Genomic DNA, 20,889 nt, shown 5'->3' on the forward strand with positions numbered 1-20,889 from the left:
CAAAGCAAAATCTATGTGCAATCGTCGTGGCCGGCACACAAATCCTTATCGGCCGAGCTTCAGCCTTTCTTCAAAGTATGTGACGAACTTTCTGTGGTAGACAATCTGATCTTGCGTGGCGAACGGCTTGTGGTTCCCACGTCACTCACGCAGCAGGTAATCGCTGCAGCACATGAGTCGCATCCCGGCGTGGTGCGAACAAAAGCGCGGCTGCGAGAAAAGTATTGGTGGCCGGGCATGGACCGCCAAGTCGAGCTAGCTATCCAGATGTGTAGCATATGCCAGGAAGCAGACAAGAGCGTCAAGGTGCGAGCTACACCCTTGCAACCGGTCCCCTTTCCAGAGCAGCCGTGGCTCAAACTAGGCATGGATATTGTAGGCCCATTTGAGAGGGCGCCCTACGATTGCAGGTATGCAATCGCGCTTGTCGAGTATTATTCCAAATGGCCCGAAGTGTATTTCTGTAGCGAGACAACATCCAGCACAGTAATACGCTTCTTGGTATCCGTGTTCGCACGCGAAGGCTACCCAGAAGAGGTTATTTGCGATAACGGTCCACAGTTTGCATCTCGGGAGTTTGAGGCATTTCTTCAAGATCGTGGCATCCAGGTCAAACATTCGTCAGTATACTATCCACAAGCGAACGGCCAAGTGGAGCGCTTTAAGAGAGTATTAAAAAGCTTCATTCAAGTGGCGGTTCTTGAGCAGCGACCCTTGCGCCAGGCGGTAACAGAGTACCTGGGTGTTTACCGATGCACACCGCATGCTACAACGGCAAGGGCTCCAGCTATTCTGCTACACGGGCGGCTGCCAAGAACTCGGTTGGATGTCGTCGGGCATCCGTCGGTCACCTTCTTTGAAGATCCTCACTTGGAACTCCGGCGTTTACGTGAGCGGGTAAAGCAAAAGCAACAGAGCAGCAAACGATACACGGACGCTCGGAGGGCGGCAAGAGAAACCAGAGTTGACGTTGGTGACTTCGTCAGAGTGAAGAAACCCACTACTAGATTTAAAGGCGACCTAGAATTCAGCCGCCCAAGAGAAGTGATCAGCAGGAAGGGACCATCCTCTTTCCGCCTGGCTGACGGCAAAACGTGGAATGCATCGAAGTTCTCAAAGGTGCCACGAGCCTCTGCCGCCCTTTATACGTGGGGAGGAAACGGCACAGCTAGGGGAGGAGGATCTCTGCCTACATGTAAGGGCCCCACCCCAGAGATAACTACAACTTCAGCTGCTGCTGCTTCGGCTGCGCAGGCACCCACGTCTCCTTCGGCTGCGCAGGCACCCACGTCTCCTTCGGCTGCGCAGGCACCCACGACTCCTGAGCACGCTGCGCAGGCGCCCACGTCTCCGTCGGCTGCGCAGGCGCACAGGTCGCCTGCTGCGACGCAGTCGGCCAAGTCTCCAGGAGCAGTCACACAGCAACGCAGGGTGCAACCACCAAGAAAGAGACTACCACCAGAGCGTTATGGCTACAACGTGTAGCAAGTGAAGTTGTGCTAAAGCGAAAGGAACGGACATATCCAGTGTGGTGGATTTCTTTTGTAAATGATGGGATTTTGTAGTACTATATAGCTATGTTCATTGTACAGTTGTATTTTCGAATAGTATTTTTGCATATGTACTAACACTCACCTACTACATTACTAATCTATATAGCTGTTTTTAAGGAAGGGAATGTGTTGTATATTTGTCAATTTGGTTTCGGTTCTCCGATCACTGCCGTAGGTGGCGCCAGTGTTGTTTAAGTATATAAGCATGCGCAAGTTGGAATAAAGGGTCTTTTGTTCCGATGGGCACTCAAGTTGTCTAGTCGTTCATTCATCGGCGGCACACGCCGCCACTACACCACCCTCCCCTACCCCAGAAACTTCGCCCGCCCTGACGCTGTCCTCGTTCGACGAGCACAAACCGGCACTCTACCAACGCAACAGATACTGCACTACGTGGACGGGCTTCCAGGCACACCAAAATGCTCACACTGAGGCCAGTACCCCAACAGTGAACACACCCTCTGGACATGCCCAAACATACAAAGCACCCGGAGGTCTTCCCTGCAACGAATTTCTGCTACAACGCGCCCCCTTGTTGGGAGGCATGGGTCACACCCCCTAAGGAACTCCAAGAGCTCTATTGGACCACGCTTGGGAACCACATCAAAAACGCGCCAGGACTGTAGACGAGTCCCTGTAATCCAACCAAGAAGCACAGCAGTCCTTTGGACACAGGTTTCAAAATAAAGTTTCTCTTTCCCCTCTCTCTCTCCCAGATCGGCCGTGGTATCCACAATTTTCATGCGCCCGGCAGCATGACGTCAGTCCCAAAACCTCGATGTGTGCACAAGGTGGAACAGCGCGCGCCAACCGCAGCCAGAGCGTTGGTCAAGTCACAGGAACCCCCACGTTGGCCGTTTGCGGCCAGGAGGAGCAGATGGCGTCATGATGATGCTGATTACGAAAGGGTGTCTATTCTGAGCTTTCTTGCGCGCAAAGATTACAATTTATTTAAAATATGCTATACGAAACAGTTACGGCTGAAACTTGCTGGGACATACCTCCATATACAAAAGAAGCCTTTCCCATAGTTTTGCCAGCTCTAATTTCGTGACTGTACTCCTTTAACTCACATAGGCAAAACGTTTTGATTACTCTATTTTTAGACACAAGATCATTGTCGTAAAATGGAGTGTCTATTCTGCCGGTGTCGGCCGAATCATTTTTCTCAAATTCGACCGACGGTCACTTCCCAATCGCTGATCAAAGACACATGACAACTGGCGGTAAAATAAGGAGATAGTTATCCCACCGGCGCTGGCAAGACCATTTCTTCCAAATTCTTTCTTTCCTTTCATTTTAAATGCAGAGCATTTCAGTAACTCACGATGTCACCCGCGTTGTCCCGTCGTAGTCCGCACCGTCGTTGTCCGCACCCCTCCCCATACACTATATAAAAGAAAATACTATCCGGCGCCTGGTTTCGATCCCTCGACCCTGCGGGCGGAACGCAATGTACATGGTGCTCTACCCACTGCGCCACAAAGCCGACTCAGAATGGGACGCTACGAACGCGCCTTATATCGTTGACTCATTCAAATTACTGCTGACGAGCGCTCTCTCGTCAGCAGTTGCAATAAGTGCAACAACATTAACGTAACGCAAACTACTTAACGTCGTGAACCCCCGGAAATACTCTGCATTTGATCGTGCCCCTCGCGAGGGGGATGTTTGTTTTTCTCTGTGTTGTTTCTCTTCGTTTATTTTGAACCATTTCGAGGCCTAGGTCTTCGCTGATTTAACCTTTGCACTATACCCTTTAGAACAACGGCCACAGCCTGGTCAACACCATTTAACACAGCACGAACATTATTTTGATGCATTATGACGCGTCTCACGGAGACGCCACAGTCAACCAACGTGGTTCCGACAAAGACAACTGGACGCCTTTCCTCCGCGGTCACAACGGCCTCAGTGGTAATAAAACACACGCAACGGTTTTTTTTTTACCTAACCTAACCCAACTCAGCTCAAATTAACCTAACCTACTGCACGGGCACAGAACAGTTGCCAAAACTTCCAGAAGTGAAACGGGCCAAGGGGAGATACCGCTGCTAGAATTTGTGAAACATTATTCGGCCGGCGCCGGCAGGGTAGACGCTGCCAAAGTATTTCTTAGCATGTGCTGATGCGTACACATTAAACAGTAATAGCTCCTTTACATGTTCCCAAAGATTCTGTGGCAACGAACTGCTACGTGTGACGCGGCCGGAGTGGAAAGGCCACAACCACGGACAATACCAAGAAGGGCATAGGGAGCTGCAGCTGACGACAGTCTGGCACGTCTGAAGGTGTCGATCTCTGGCAGCCTCTACGCGTGGCCGTAGCCCACTCTGAATAGTTTAAAACGTTATCACTACTCACCTGAAAGATTCGAAGAAAGGTTTTCTCACTTCTCTCGCCGGTATGCGAGCAAGAGACACCTCTGTAGAACGATCTTCCCCTGAACTCGGCGTTTGGTGGTGGTAGCGTTTGGCCGCCCTCCTGATCCCGGTCTTCTTTTTTTGCTTCTTCCAGATGATGATGACGATGATGCTCTAAAGTTTTCGGCGCGTACCCAGAAGGGGGATTGGCCAGGGCTAAATTCGTTAGGACTTTAAAATACTAATTTATTTCCTGAAGGAAAGAGGCCGTACAATCAGAGTTCGCTATGATTAAAACCCCAATTAGCAATTAATTAGTATCCTCCAGCAATTCAAGCGACATGGAGCAGAAAGAGAAAGGTAGGCTAGAATACAATCATATATATGTTCCTTTTGTGCATACCCCAAATTTGTTGCGCCAATATATAATATAAGTGGAACTGACAAAGTCAACGCAAAACGCTCAATTTGATTCTTCAAAAGCAGTTGTTGAGCTGCCGAGAAGCGGCGACAGGCGGGAAAAAAATATTCGACTGTTTCTGGGACCTGGCACCGCATAAAAAGGTCCGTAGGGGAAAGCCCTGTTCTAAACAGATTTAGCCGTGAAATCCTGGAGCGCAGCTCGGTGAAGGTCACTTCGCATTGCCGTGAACCACAAGAGCGAACAGTCCACCCGAACTTTAAATGTTGATACTCTTCAAATGATACGAGTGCATCTGCACGGGTAGCGTCTAAATTCCAATATCTTCTTAATCTTGAAGATGAAAAAAAGCCCGATAAGGTATGCCGAATTGAACGGGCGCTGTGACAGCGAGATTAGCTAAATGGTCCGCTAACTCGTTGGCCCTGATGTCCGAATGACCACGGACCCAAGCCTAACGTGCCTCCTTCACGTGCCTTGGAACAAAGAGCTTCAAGATGTAGCCCAAGGCCCACGCCAACCTTCACCGCTATCCTTTACAAAGCAAAGTACTGTAATAATTACACCGTAAGCAAAAGCCTGGGTTCCCCAGCCAACAGCATTCGAAGGGTAGCGTATCACCACCACATTAGTTTTGCCTTCCATACCTGTACAAGTGATAACCTGCACATCGGAACTGTACACCTCTTCTTTTTGAAGCGAAATCTTAGTGGGGCCGGAAGCATGCTGCCAAAAAAAACTAATGAGTTTTCTTATAGACCGGTTGGTCGACCAAAAAACTCTGACAAGATCTCTGGACACATGACGCGTATGTGAAACCGGGCTTCCCATGTGTCAAAACGGTAGCAGGAAAATCGCCAAAAAGGAACGCTTCTACATCGTGAAGAAGGAGTACAATAGTACACTTTGATTTCAGAAACCACCTATCGGTATATATTTAGGGCGTTCCTAGATGCCTTTACTTTGTGCACGAAAAATCGTCTCATGGGTTTGTTTTTCCTTTGAGATTCGGGTGTTTGAAGGGTTGATTTTTCGTATAATCAATCCAAAGGCAGTCGGCTAGTGCTTCAACAGTATCATTAACACTGTTAAAAACATATCTGAAGGACTTTTATTACATCTGGAGGAACATAGGTGCAAAAGTTGGTACAGTCAGCAGCAGATTGGTTATCCGGGCGGAAAAAATGCTACAAAAGCGTCGCCCTGCGGTGCTTCTCTGACACGCAAGACGTGGCACCGCAAAATTACACATTTAAGGACACAGTGGCAACGTCGGCAACCAAATAGCCGATGAAATGTCTAAGAAAGCAGCAAAAGATGGGGAAAAATTGTACTGGCCTATTCCACTATAATTTTTCGAAAAACATCTCTATTGACGTAAGAAAACCCTTTATTCTAAGTGGCAACAGGAAGGAAGTAAAAGTTGCAGATTTGAAAAAAAAAATATTCCGAAATTCCGGCCCACTCTGCACAAAGTATTAGACTTAGCAGGTTACTACCGGGCACCGCATATATACATTGTACTTTCACAGGTTTGCCTTGACAAATAACAACGAACGGAAATGTAAAGTACCAGTAATCCACTTCGACAACAAGTTACAAGGCTGCCCCAAAACAAAAGAACACAGAGAACAACCTTTTACGGTCTATAAAGAGAATCTCACAAGAAGGAAGCCTGAGCTAACAAAAAATTCCGAAACGTTAAAATTTCTAGAAGTGACAATCCTGATAACTATAATATTCAGTAATGTTAACTCCTCAAATATTTCGAAGCGGAAAAACAAAAACACAGACACACGAAATCAGCGGGAAATAACAAAGGAATAACCTTGAGATCCATGGTAATCATCTAGTGTGTTTGTGCAGAGATATTTTTTGGTCTATCTGCAGCTGTTCGTTTCATGTCCTCAATGATGATATGTTCATTGCGCAGGCGGGAGGTTGAAACATGGACTTCAAACGTCCCACTGCGACCTCAGCGGCGTATTCAGTGGTCGAGCTGATTGTGTTGGTGTGTTACACAGACTGAGATGCCTGCGACGCGGGAGATGAACAGACAGCTTCACGTTTCTCCGCTAGAATAAATCTCGGTTACTTTCATGTTCCCTTCAGCTAATTACCTACGGACTGTGCTCAATCGCAAATTACGAACAAACGTGCTTTGTTTCGTGCACTCCGTGGACACCTTCGCAAGTCATCCTTCTTCACAGAGTGGCATCGTCGTCGCCGTCGTCATCGTCAGCCTACTCAGGTCCATTGCAGGACGAAGTCCTCTCTCATTGACCTCCAACCGCTCCTCTCCTATGCTAGTCGAGTCCACAATTTACCCCCGGACTTCTTTATTTCATCCCTCCATCGGGTTAATGGCCTTCCCCTTCTTCTAAACCCATATCTCTTGGTAATCATTGTTACCCTAGTTGTGCCCTGGTTGTCGGTTCTTCTCAGTGCATGACCAGCCCAAGTCCATTCCTTTTTCTCTATTTCAACTATGATATCTTCTACTCTAGTTTGTTCTCTGATCCAGGTAACCTCGTTTCCTGTCCCTGAGTGTTATTCTGAAAACTACTCGTTCTATGGCCGATTGAGCCGACTTGAGTTTGCTTTCTAGTTGTTTAGTAAAGCGTCAAGTTTCAGCTCCGTATGTCGCCACCGATAGTACGCACTGGTGGCAGATCTTTCTTTTGAGCGACCTAGATAGATTACTTTTCGTTATTTGGGAGAGCTTGCCGAGTGCTCCTCTACGCACACCTATTCTGCGCCGGATTTCTATCTCGTGCTTGGAGTCAGCACTAATTGTCTGTCCGAGATAGTAATATTCTTGTACTTCTATCGTTTCATTTCTTAAGCTCAAGAGGACATTTCTGGCATTCTTATTCCTCAATACTTTAAATTTATCCATATTTATATTTTTAGCCCGACAGCCATGCTTTCTTATTGTAGTTTCTCAAGCATTGTTTGCATGTGCTCTGCAGTCTCACTCAATAAGACTATGTCGTCCGGAAACCTCAAATGGCTCAGTGAATTCGTGGCACAGTGAACTCACGGAGTGTAAGGGCACTATTTTTTTATGGCAAACCATTCGCAGGTATTCACAGCAGCACCCGAAATTCCTTCTTCTGTTCGAGGAATTGTGACGTGACTTTTATTCGTTTGGTAAATAAAACAACAGTGCGGCTGCACCGTGCACACCTTCCCGATGTTACGCGAGACGTGTTGTCTTTGTAGAGATCGAAGGTACATCTCGCTAAAGCACGAGGCGGTCCACGCCATCAGGCTCTTCTCCTTCGCTGGGCACAGGGCCTCCGCTCTCCATGCCCAGGGCTCCGAAGTGCTGTAAAGATGAAGACAAGGAACACCACAGAAAAAACCTTGCAATTCACCGCTGTAAAAGAAGAGTACAGGTTAAAAACGGAAGAGAGTTTTAGTAAACTCGACAAACACTGATAACCACGCGTTTCTACCAAGAAAAAAAGGATGCCAGCAGAGCGATAAGTGCCCGCCTTGAAACCAAAAAGACCCACTTGCGCAGAGTACCGCAAAGTATTTTCAAAGACCCGTCTGCCAGGTATAACTGCGTATTTTTTTGCAGGCGATGACGAATCGACTATAGCTTGTATTCACTGGCGAGTCACGCATGCGGCCAATCATGTGAGTGCGCCGTCACTGGTTACGTCGGGCTCCACGGGACGGAAGTACTTGTCCGTGCTAAGCACATGGTTTGTGTTGGACGTTCCAAACTCTACCCCACCGAACGCAAAGAAATGTCTCGAGTCCAGTGTGTGTGAGAATAATAACAACTCTGTTGACACCACCGTTGAGAACCTGGTTGAAACGGAGCAGACGACGCATGCCGGGTTTTTTTTTTTTTTCTTCGGCGCGCGGGCGCAGTGGCACAAGCCGCGCCACGTCCGTGGCGCTTAGGCCATGTCCGTGGCCGTTTCCAGTGTTGCCAAGCGAAGAAATTGCCAGCTAAACTTTTCAGTAAATACCATCTATATGTCCTAAAGACCGCGCGCAAACAAAGTTTTTAGATCGGAAAGCGGTTATAGCTGACAATTGTTGAAGATGAAATGTAATGCATGGGCGAATTTGTTTTAGTTTACCAGCAGAACATGCCGCACTATGCTAACAATTGCGCGTGTTCTTTGTGTGCGTAATTCATCTTTTAGCTATCGAAATAAACGCCAATGTCGAGAGGTACGCCTGGAGGCCAGTCGTGCTCCGAGACCCGTACATCAATTAAATTCTGAAACACGCGTCAAAATTTTCATCCACAATATTTTTATTTCAGTTAGTTGAAGGAATACAAATCACATCGCGAAAAAAGCTCCTTTATCTGGGAGAAACATCCGCCTTAATTGCTTTAGGAATGTAACGAAGTCAATTTTGAGAATGCGGCTTCCCCGAATTTTTCTCCCTTAAGCCCTACTACGCCAACCCCCATTTCGATGATGATTTTAGCAATCCCCAAATGGAGCCGAACGCTGCGAATTCGGAAAACAAGCCGGTTGCAAACGCAGCAAAACTTAATGGCAGAGGCCACTCTTAACAAACATGCTAGTAAAAAAATATAAACACGTTAACTTTACAAACTCCTTACGAACTTAACTATTCCGCAGAACGGTAGGTACGTTTTGCCACTAAATATGGACCCTGAACGCTGTCGCCACTAGTCTTGATCGCGCACTTAGTAACTGCTGTTTATTTGATACTAACATTCACTGATAGTAACAAAATTCTATGGAATATTGACCATAAGAACTACAGCACTTTTCCCAATCCAGATCACGGTTAAAAAGATTTTGCAAATCCTCATGCTGACTTATATGTTCTAAAATTAAAATGCACAATTCTAAAATTATCACTCAAATATTTTATTTTTGCGCAAGTCGACTGACCCTATCAGGGGACTTTCCGCTGCTGGTTATAAAAGCAAGAGCAGATGTATACCTAAAGTAACACAGTTATACTCGCTCTCCTCGTGCATCCCGTTGGTTTTGTTGCTCATTTATTTGTCTAAGTAAGATATATGTGCGTGTTGAATGTGTCTACGTCATGCTGCGCGTTCAGCTGATCCACATTGTCACGCGTAGCTATTTACTAGGTTATGCATGTCCAGTTCAGTAAAAACACTAAGTACCTACTGACTGTGAGAAGTAACTGGTTAGTGTCCCGTTAGGAAGTGCCACGACCTTTTTTTTTTTTTAAATTGTTTTCCTTCTCTCCTCCCAAAACCGGATCGTACCCATGCAGCACATACCTGCGAGTTCTTGAAGGCTGTGTAGAGAGAAAACAAGACGTGCATCGACTGAATTAGCTTTCCTTTGTATACGGGGATGTCCATCAGCACTGCATAGACAGGGAGAGGCAACAAGAGCAGTCGGAGAGCAGGTTTTAGAACCAATGCACCTAAAGGAAATTCCGCTATAAAAAGCCGCCGCATCAACACAGATCACCTGTTAATATAATTTCTAATAAAGGGACAGCTTCTTCATTTTACCGGAATTGTCCATTTTATCATAGAATGCAGACCTTGAAGGAATAAAAAATTTTGCACCTGCATCGGCACGTAAGACATTGCCATTGGCTTCATCATATTGAACCACTTCTTACGAATTGACACACATCTTTACATTGGTGTGAATGAATAAAACTTCAAACATATTTGGCAGGGCTCATTGAGCAGGCGTAGAATGCATACGAGTTTCTTAACATTGCCTTTCAGATGTTTCCGATGCAACCGACAAAACAGCCCAGCGGTATCTTTAGTCTGACTGGCTGAACTGATTCAGTGAACTGCATACCAGATTTAACATGCTGGTATACTCATACTTATTATTTTATATTTGAGGGAGTAATACGCATGTGAGGGAGTAATACGCATTACTAGCTAGAAAGTGAACTCTGTTTTCCCTAAACGCGCATACGCAAGCGTTACCAAAAAAAACGTCAACTGTGCGGAACGAACGACGGGTTATTTGCAGCCGCTGTCTTTTGAAGCGAAGCTTTAGAGTCCTCACTGATGCCGCTGTGCGCCAATACGCCCTGCAGGAAAGCCAACTTTTTCTGACGATGATGATGACTGATCGTTGGTGAAGTGAAAGAAAAAAACGCTTCCTGTGGCCGGAATCGAACCTGGGCACCTTGCTCCATACTCCATTTTACTCCATTACTCCATACTCCATTTTACTCCAGTATACTCCATTTCGACATGGTCGAAGCGAAGGTCATGCAGCAGGTAGCGATTCGCGCCGTACACCCCACATCCAAACGTTAGGCCTACGGAGTGTATGCTGGAGAGTTGCTGAGGGCATTCTGCGTACCTACACAGTGACACATACTCGCAATGTGGGATTGGCCAACCAAAAAAATCCATCACGTGAAAACTTCGCATTCAGCCATCTTCGTCGCTAAATGGAAAAACGCGTAATTTTTTTTTTTCGACTCTGCTGCTCTGGTTGATACGTGCACGGCAGTTCGGCAGTGAAAGTTGTGCCTCAGCTTTGTTTGTAAATATAAAGCTTCACAACAATTTTGGTCAGCCACAAGCCAACTGCCTTCTAAAAAAACACTTTTTTTATTCTGTAAATCAGTCGAGAGACTAAGATTGTCGCTTGGCACATTACCACGCCAACCTTCGCCGGATCATTTTGGCATAATGAGTGTTATTATATACAGTGGAAGCCCGCTGATACGTCCCCCGCACTTACGACGACCCGATTGTTACGACGGATCACCGCGGTCCCCATAGAAACAATGCATTATATACCCCGGTGATATGACGCTGGGTGCATGCGGTCCGCTTCAGACGACGGACCCTGCGCGCCACCTCGTTCAGACCTTTTTTTATTGTGAACACCCGTACGTTTGACGCTGCTTGATGTGCAAACAGACGCAAGCAAGCGGGCGGGTGCTCGTGAGCGGAATTTTACCTTCGACGGCCGCACGCAACAGCATTACCCCAACGCGCCAACCGCGAAAAGTCGAAGTTCAGGTGGCAGGCGGACCGTGAATTTGAAGCTCGCACCGAGCCGCCGACGAATGCCAAATTACATACGACGCAACCCCACGGCGATGACCAACCAGACAGCCGCTTTCCCCACCCGCTCGATCCAACTTCCTTCTTTTCACAACGCTCTCTCTCTCCCTATATCTCTGCTCTCTATATTTTCTTTCCTCCATGGCTCCATGCTTATTAGTGTCTTTCAAAGCCGCGTTTGTCACTCCGCTCCTTTCTTTGCTGGGGTGCCTCAATTCGCGCGCGTCCGCCGCAAGGGTGGAGACACGCCGTTGGCACCACCATTTTGGGTCAGTCGCTGGCCGCCGCAGCAAGTCACTGCAGCAAGACCGCGCTATTATTTTTGCCTCAACACCATTTACTCGAGAAGTTTGAATCATCTTATCTACTCCGCGTTGCTGGGTCTCGTGGGAAACGAAAACAGCTATGTGTTAAGCCCTTTGACCCAATAGCGAGCGAACGCGACCGTAAAGAGGCTGTCTTCACCCTGTACGGAAATACGTTTTTTTTTATCTACACCTTCTACTATCGTTTGTTTCGCTTGGCTTGGGCAGTTTCGCACTGGCTTGTCCCCTGGCATAAAACAGTTTTGGGTTAAAAACTGCAAGGCGCGCGGGAGCTGGATTATAAATAGCGCCGGACTGCACGGACGTCGCATAGCGCACGGCGATTGGCTGCAGGCTAGCTCGGACGCCGTAAAGGGGAGGGGACACAACATGGATGTTTTTTTTAACCTGTGCTTTCAAGTAAAGATTCGCACATCACGCGAGAACGCGTTAAATACAGTATAAATAAGTTCTTAGTCCACCTATCACGTGAGGCCGTCTACAGGCCGGCATTTACCGCACCCCGGTCGTTCGACACCCCGGTCATACGACGCTTTCTCGCAGTCCCTTGAAAGTCGTATTATCGGGGTTCCACTGTACTTGTACATGTGGTATATGGATAAAGATCCCCTTTACATACTTTTTTGTGTAATGATTTTGAGTGTTATTAACAATATCTGACTTGTTTGTGTAAACATGTTCTTTCTCTGTGTTTTTGTAGGATTGTTGCTGTTGTTAACCACACTGAGTGCATTTTTTGTTTGTATTTATTGGTTGAACGTCCTCCCCAGTCTATGACTATGGGACCTCCTAGAGTTATTTATGCTCTGTAACATTTCAATACCAACAATAAATTGAAACTGCACTGAACTGTTCAAGAGTTCCATTCCCCATTTTATTTGCGTGTCGTATTAGAGATGGGCGCACCCATAACACGCTTGTGGTTGAGACAGCCTGCTGAAAGTCCCTTGCCGGTTTGCATGTTCTCATTGAAAACGGGGAGTCGGATTACAATATTTTACTCAAATAAAGTTTTCCTGCATAATTTGTATAGTTTCACTGCATGCCTCGAGGCGTTTCATTCAGAGAATTCTGAAAAAAAAAACATTAAAAGGGCGGTCTTCTTTTATTTTTGTTCATCAAATATTCGATTTTTTTTAAATATTAAGGGAAGTATTTTGTCCATTTTCGGAGCCAAGCTTTGCGCATGTATTTGGGAATACCTGGCGGACATTATCTGCCTCTAACAAGTTGCTGCTATGCAGGTATGGAGCACCACAACGATGGACCCCCTAAAGTCTTAACCCGATTCACAATTTCTCTCTTTTCTCACCGGGGCGCAAAGTTTGCCTAAAGCTGAATAACAACCTGCTGAACTTTCTGAATTTTTTGGCTTCTAAAAGACTAAATACGGAACTTTTTTACCTTGCCGTAAACAAAGTTACAAAGTTGCACACCCGACCTAAACAGCGAGTCATACACGCCAGAAATAAAAGTTTTCATTTGAACCTACACACATTCCCCAAAGACGTATTCGCGTCCAGTGTTCTAGCGGATGTGCGCGTAATTCACAAAGTAAATAAAAAAGTTCCAGCGCACATGCCTGTTTTATCCCTTCTGAACTATCCGCCTGCACAAAAATGTATTTCCAGAGCTCGCAAATGTGTCTGGACCTACAGAGTGCAGTTGGTCAAATCGAGCACGCTGCAATCCTAAGACAACTATCGAAACTCAACCTGGGAGAGCGCAGCTACAATTACGTTAGAGACTTTCTGACGGATAGAAGCGGTAGCCAACTTCAATGGTTACCCTTATACGGACGACAGACTGAAATAGTACATCAACACTGACGGAAACGGTACTTCAAAAGTACCTCAACACTGCGGATTCTGTTTTAGAACATGGGCTCCAGCATAACAGCACAGACAATTAGTATAGGAGGGTGGGGCACGTCTAAAACCTGCAGGTGGGAAGGTTTAACTCACAGCAGGCAATGGTTGCATACTCCTCCAGCGTGCACTCCAATTGTGCCGACGGCACCTGCACCTGAAAGCCAGACAGCGCGAAATACAGAAACACAATTAAGGCTGCAAGTTGGGCAAGTTGGTGTTGAGTTGAAAACATATCACCAGCGATAAAAGTCACAAAACAAGTAGAAGCGCACAGGGCGACTACTTCATTCTTGGTCTGTGTCTTTTTTAGCGGGTAATGTTTCCAATATAGAAACACACTCGGGGGCTATCAGCCATTCGCACTTTAAACTGAAGAATGTCGTACGTGCCGACCCTAACACTTCACTTCCGTACAAATTGCATAATAATGAAAGTACCCCACCATAGACATTATACCTACCCCACAAACGACAAACGAAAAATCGGTTGAGTCCTATCGAAGATGTTCAATAGGAAACAAATGGGGCTTTTTGGTATTGCATCATCTCGTATTGCACTAGGAGTACTACGACGAAGTAGACAAGTGGACGGAGTGATTCCACTTCTCTCCCCCTCGAAGTTCATCATCATCATAACCCTACTCATGTCCACAGATGCGTCTATAATAATTTCGCACGCTATGGAGTTATTCTACATCACACACGCAAGGTAGAATCAAGTAGGTGGGAATCTTACAGTCGGTTCTTTGCCATTATCACTAAACATGAACATACAATAATCAGTTTTTATCTCGAATTCTCACTTTCAGATAGCCCTATACAAAGCCCTAAAAAAACTGCGTTCAACCTGAATAGCAATAGAAGAAGGGTAAGTGTCACCTCAGCAATAAAAAGAACGATGAATATTGAGGAAATGATTAGGAGACATTCCACTCTTTGAAGGTGAATGACCACCGAAGCCGTATAAAATACGCATCCAACAGATGGTTAGAAAATTCGCACGCATTCATTTTTCTTGCCTTTTGGTAATGGTATGGACCATGGTTTCGTGATTACCTCATAAAGCTTGGAACGACTATAAGCCCATGTGTTGACAGCAGACGGGAATTCCACAACCTTTGCAACTTAACTGTGAACTAATTTTGAAAAGTAAACTAAAATCGCCCTGATCATCATCGTCACCGTCGTCCACTTACTCAAGAGTTGCAGCTATTTTCTTCACAGCTTCTTTTGCGATAGAGCTGGCTTTGCCACGGAGCGTTTTTTGAGCGCGCATTATAAAAATGCTCGGAATGCTTGCCTATGTTCGCCCCGAACGCGTACCACCTCGTCACGTTAGTTGAGTTGTCTCGATGCGAGACTCTGCTCTCTCGGCGCGTTCGGGTTGTGTGCCGCGCGTGAGCCGAAGTCCCGAGCTTGTTCCCGCGTGGACAACGAACATCTCAGTGTGCGCTATAACTTCGGGGTCACCACCGAGATCATAGGTCGTTTGAACCATAATGTGGTCCCCCGAAGCTCTCTACAGCAACGAATAATTGAGACAGCCAAGTCTGTTTAATGGCGCTTCCTTCCTCAAAGAGCAGGTTTTATTTTGCTGACATGCCAGAAAAAGACCCGGAAACCCTAGCCATATCACATTCGCTGGGAAATATGAACTGATTGTATTAACGACTGCAGCCTAATTGTGAGCTCAATGGGTTGCTTCCTTTTTGTTGTTGTAATTGGTTTTGAAAAAGACGGAGTAGCAGGTGCTACAAGCAGGCGTCACCGTCTCCTTTTATACTTGTAATTACAACAGAAAACCATGAGCAATTCCTTCGTGCGGAGGTGGATGACCGGCGAAGATTTTCGCCACCTCACAAAAAGGTGACACATAGATGACACACATAACACCACCTCATATGGTGGTGTTGTTTTGATCTTTGGAAGCCATTTAGAACTGGGCTGCTCGATTCATTGCCACAAATAACTCACGAACCGCTAGCATCACGTCAATGATGCTAGCAGCAAGGTCACTTAAACTCAGTGACCTTGCTGCTAGAAAGAAAGTTGCTTGCTTGTGCCTTTTTCATAAGAATTACTTTACTAACCCCATCTAAAACAGGCTCTCCTTTTCTCCGCACGTAACGATCACAGGTACAAGGTGAGGGTTCCTAACTGTCGCGCAAGCCCCTACTCTTACTCGTTCATGCCCAAGATTTGCGACGACTGGAACCACCTCCCCGCCACCATCGCCTGCATTCCGGATACTACATCATTCAAAACGGCTAACTAATGTTTTGTGAATTGTTAACCCCTCCTCTCTGTAACTCCTCCCGACTTTGAGAGTATTTTAAATAAATGAATAAATAAATAAATAAATAAATAAGCAAATTTTACATAATGGTTTACGAAGGTTATTCCTAAGAAAAATGCACGCGCAAACGCACACACTTTGGGCTTCATTCCTTGAATAGTGTCTACTGATAACGAATTTAATCAAACTACACATCCAAGTTATGAGAAGTATATGCTAGAGGCCTAAGTCATGTTCTCATCCCCAAAAATGGGCCCATTGATAACTAATGTACTCAACATGCATATCCATGTGATGAAACATACATGCTTAATGTCTGAGCCGTGTTTGGTCTTGCCAATGGGGTCTGCTATTAACTAATCTACTCAAGCTGCGCTTCCAAGTATAAGCTTGAAGTAAAAATCATGCTTTCAATAGTGTGCGAGTTTTGTCGAGGCTACGTGGTAATAGCACAATCAACTTGGGGTTCGTTTTCTTAAAACTCGCGCTATAGAGCGCTTCGCCCTGAGAAGACGTGAAGAGCCTGGGAAGTATTCGTTTGTGGCATGAAAATTACATGGAACCCTAGCCATATAATCTTCGTCTAAAACATGCCGCAACCGGCACTCGTATGGCATGACAACTAAAGATGGTTGTCATGGATACGATTCGTAATCGTGTAACTGTAATTGCCACGCAACGTTAAAATTGTGGTTGATCCCTCTTTCATGTGCATATATAAGGACCGGGCAGCTGGACGGGTGGCGCCACCACTCAGTGCCCCCTCGTCAGTGGAATGAGCCGGCGCATTGGACTACACAGCCTCCCGTTGTTTTTGTCGTGTTTGCTTCGGTGCTTTGAATGTTTTGGTGGTGTTGTGAGCGTATATGTGCGGTGAAACAAAGTCTAGACAGATGTGTTGGGTTCTTAGATGCAGTAATGACTACGTAAATTTGTCGGACGCTTCTAGAGTTGGGTATCGGCTGCAATGGCATGAGCGCTTTTTGCAGCGATCTGCGGTAGGCTACACCCGTTCTGAGTACGAATAAAACTGTTAGTAGTATTATTTTCTTCTTAAATGCACTAACGGCTACGCAAACTTATTGGATGCTTGTAAGGTTGGGAATGGGCTATATTGACACCAGCGCTTTTTGCAGCGCTCTGTGCCTGGCTCCGCGCGATCTGAGTAGGAATAAAACTATTAGCAATGTTATTATTCATTTCTACCACTTTAAATTATCTTCACTGGTTTCAATTACTACGGTTTCCACGCCAACCTTAGCTCTGGGATACCTCGATACGTGTGCTTTAAATAGAAAGGCACCTGCATACGAGATGGATTACCGTGTAGCCGTAGAAATGTTGCTGTAGTTTACACTTCCTGTAACCGTGAGCTTTGTGCCTTCGGTTTTGGTGAAGGGACACACTGACAGCATGGGAGCCTGAAAGCCGAAGTTGAAATCCCACATTTGTGGTGGTCATTTTATCAAGAGCCAAAGTTATTCACCAACTCAACAGCCCAAGCTACAAACCACCCCACCTCCCATTCCCGTTTTACCACCTGCGTAGAATAAAGGCTGGCACCGATAGTTAAAAAATGTGGCAGCGTTAACGTCAGCCGGTGTTTTTTAATGCTTAAGTATTCTTTACAGAGTACCTAAAAAATCGTGAAATGTCTGGTTAAGACACCAAAAACGCGCGATTAGTTGCCTCAAATATGGGTGCATCAGCCCGAGTCCTACAGCACAGACATTTCCGACACGCTGGACATGGAAGTTCAAAATTAAACAGCGAAATCATCTAGCCCTCCGTCTATTGATTATGATGGTTGAACGCAAAGCTTTCTTCCTGCGAAATCGAATGGGAAATGTTCAAAGTCAAAGAGGCTGCGATCAAAAGACCAAACTGCGTGCTGGTCAATTTCGACGCTCAACTAGTCAAAGCTTATCCAGAAGGCAACCAAGGAAACCCATACGATAGAGCTTTGCGATAAATCCTCATCGTCGTTAGACGAAGGTGTGCATGATTTTGCAAGCGTAGGTGGCAGCTTGTAATCCGACCGCAGCATTCAGTTGTGAAGCTGAGTACAGGTTTCGGACACCCTCCTGTCTTGCGTCCTTCAGCCACGCAGGAATTGGTTTTTGAAAAACCATTTACCAACTATAGCCAGCAACCATTGCAATTCTTGTAAAGCAATGCTTCTCCACGACAAGCAATGTAACGTTCTAATACCATGCGGTATTTATTCTATCAACGATTCCCGATGACTGTAGTAAGAGCATTTCTCTGAAATTAAACACTTTTCAGCCGTAGGTAATGAAGTTACGGAAGCGTCGTCCATCGCAATTTCTGTTTTGAGGTAAATCTTAGAAGACACCCCCAACTTTGTCTTTCGCTTGTGCACAACGTCGACGCCGTTTTGTTATAAACTGCCCGAGGCCAGCGCCGCAGCTTTCCTAGATCGGTTGCACACACCGGCTTTGTGGGAGCATTTAGCTGCAGTATACTCCTGGATACGCGAAACTACATGCAGGCATCAAAAAATTGCATGAAGCAACGAACTTTCACTTCCAGTTTGACTTCCAGCTTGGCGCACTGAGCGTCGTCTGCTCTTTGTAAATACTGAGTATGGGCGTAAATCACACACATGGCATGCCTCGTAAACGTCACATCCACGCTCAAGGTTTACCGATCTGAAAAATGCACGTGGGGTTACGTACGCTTTGCAAGCCGCACCGCATAAAAACGACAGAAAGCCATGCGCAGTTACGCTGCGCTGACCGCCTCCGGCATTCCACTGACGAGCGGTTCGCCACGGGCGGGGCTGTTCGCTGAAGCGACGGTGGTGCCTTACAACGGCCGCGCGGTCCCTATAGGAATGGGTAAAACACGAAAGTGAAAGATGCCTTCACAGGAGCAGCTCAATATTAAAGGAACCTGTGCGAAGGGTTCGCGAGCCTGACCCCGCCTGACGAAGTGACGCCGACACGCAAGAAACAGAAAATACAAGGGGCCATCGCACCCAATGCAATAAACAGTGGAAGGTGCGTCAATTCACGCACGTCCCCAGTGCCCGAAGGCGCTGGCATCGAGGCGCCAACTGTCGGCGCTCATTAGCGTCATAATGCGCATCTTTACTCCGCTTCTCCTAGACGGCAGCACCATCTGAATGAGTCATAGGGAAGCATATAAGGCTCGCTCGTAGAGCTGTATGCGTCTGAGTTTATAGCAAGCTGGCAGAGCACCTCGTACCTCTCGTTGCGGCGAGAGAGTTCGCAAGCTCGAAACCTGGCGAAGCCTGACACTTTTTATGGCGACGTCATTTCCGTGACGGATATGACGTCAGTGAGACCTTCGTGTACGCTGGCATAAAACCCTTTCGAGTTAAAATATATACCGCCACCTTGTGCGCTTTTATGAAAAAAATTACGTTCATATTGCCTGTCGTTTAGAACTACCAGGTAAGATGTTATTTGGGCTTTGCAGAGTGCTTTATTAAGCTGCATAATGTGCTTTTGTGGTGTGAACGGATGCGGTGTCTGAAGGGAATTTCCTTAATTGGAATGGCGTGCCAATTTCTTGAATACTTCGTAAAGTGGGGTTTCAAATTAAACGCAAGAACAGAAAAAGTGCGGTCACGGACCAAACACACGATATATTCAAGCGAATAACTTTCATACATACAACACAGCGATTGGTTATCTGCATCATAGCAGCAAAAAAAATTCAGCTGTCACCAATAAATGTTTATACATTATCCACTAACTAAGCAGTGCTACGTTTCATGACTCCCATTTAAACGCAGAAACGTTAGCGTATAAAATGTGTAACGAACCCTTTGTCGATAACATGTCGGTGCATATTGACGCTACAACCCTCCTTTAAGCTCACTATGTTTAATATTGAGACTTAGGTAAGATTTTATTTCCATTCAGCCATTCCCTTGTTTCAAACTTTGCGTTCGCTACAATCAATTCCGGCAAATGTTTTTTGACCCCAGGTCGTGAACATCGGCGGAAATAACTGTTGTAGCTTGGCTCTTGGCTTGTACGTTTGGGGCAGTCCCTTGCAAATAACAAGAATCATCTGTAGGCTTGCAATTGCTGCCTCAAAGCAATTTTAACAAAACATTCCCCTTAACGTCAACAACAAATGTTCCATCTGATTTTAAGAACGTAACCTGTTTTTACAAAAGTGACCATATTATAATTTGGATGTACATTAAACATGGCCTGCATACATTATTCGTTCAGTAGAACCCGAGTAGGGACGCTTCTGTAAGCACACACAAAGCTCTGGTCGGAGGCGTGCGAGCTTCTGTTGATCTGAAGTTGCCTCTTCAGTGAACAACGGTGACCAGTTGGTCATGTCAACAGAAATGGGACAACCAAGCAGAATTGCTCGCCCATTTCCTCTCTCTTTGCAGCGCACGCACAAGGAAATGATTGTGATGCACGAGGCTCAACTAGAGGGAAAGCAGCTCACCTCCGACAGCAGCTCTTCGAAATCCGGCGGCCACTCCTGCATCAGGGACTCCACATCCGGCATGTTCCTGCAGGTCGCGCCGTTTGCCTCAGTTACACCACCATGCGCTGAGGCCTCGGTGGCTGTGTGACTGCTCAACTGCTTAATAATACGAATCAATCGCTTTAAGGCTCGTCAACCCCCCTTCCCCCTGCAGTAAAGCTAACGCTGTGATATTACTAGTATTCAAAGCGAACCTGTAAATAGCGTTCGGTCACACAGGATGAGGGAACGATATATCGCAGATCCAGAGGTGCTGACTTCTCATGTGTCCCTACGCAACCATAAAGAATTATCCTGATGAAGAGTACTCCTGAAGCCAAAAAAATGGCTGACGGCTGAGGGAGGGATAAAGTCCAAGACGTCAACCTCCCAGAACCAACCTGGGGCATCAAATGAAGTCCTCCCTCTCTCGACCCCTCATAGGCACTGTGAATCCCACCCTCAAGGGTCACTCAGCGTATGACTTCTGATGCACCCTGTTCCTCAGCCCCAACTGGTTTCCATAGCAGCGTGAA

At 46.2% G+C, this 20,889-nt stretch overlaps 1 protein-coding gene across 1 annotated transcript in view; it reads right to left on the bottom strand.

The window, feature by feature from the left end:
* Positions 1-7,467: 7,467 nt before the first annotated feature.
* Positions 7,468-20,889, bottom strand: part of LOC144172751 (intraflagellar transport protein 46 homolog) — a 45,258-nt gene continuing 31,836 nt past the window's right edge. The window contains exons 6-9 of the mRNA XM_077701359.1: positions 20,333-20,399; positions 13,667-13,727; positions 9,598-9,686; positions 7,468-7,668 (exon numbers count right to left, since the gene is read on the bottom strand). Coding sequence (XP_077557485.1) covers positions 7,582-7,668; positions 9,598-9,686; positions 13,667-13,727; positions 20,333-20,399 — 304 coding nt within the window. The 3' untranslated portion in view covers positions 7,468-7,581. The remainder of the gene's footprint in view (positions 7,669-9,597; positions 9,687-13,666; positions 13,728-20,332; positions 20,400-20,889) is intronic.

This window comes from Haemaphysalis longicornis, unplaced genomic scaffold (genome assembly GCF_048455015.1).
Source record: "Haemaphysalis longicornis isolate Haplotype H1 unplaced genomic scaffold, Haemaphysalis longicornis Haplotype H1 scaffold_26, whole genome shotgun sequence".
NCBI lineage: Eukaryota > Metazoa > Arthropoda > Arachnida > Ixodida > Ixodidae > Haemaphysalis > Haemaphysalis longicornis.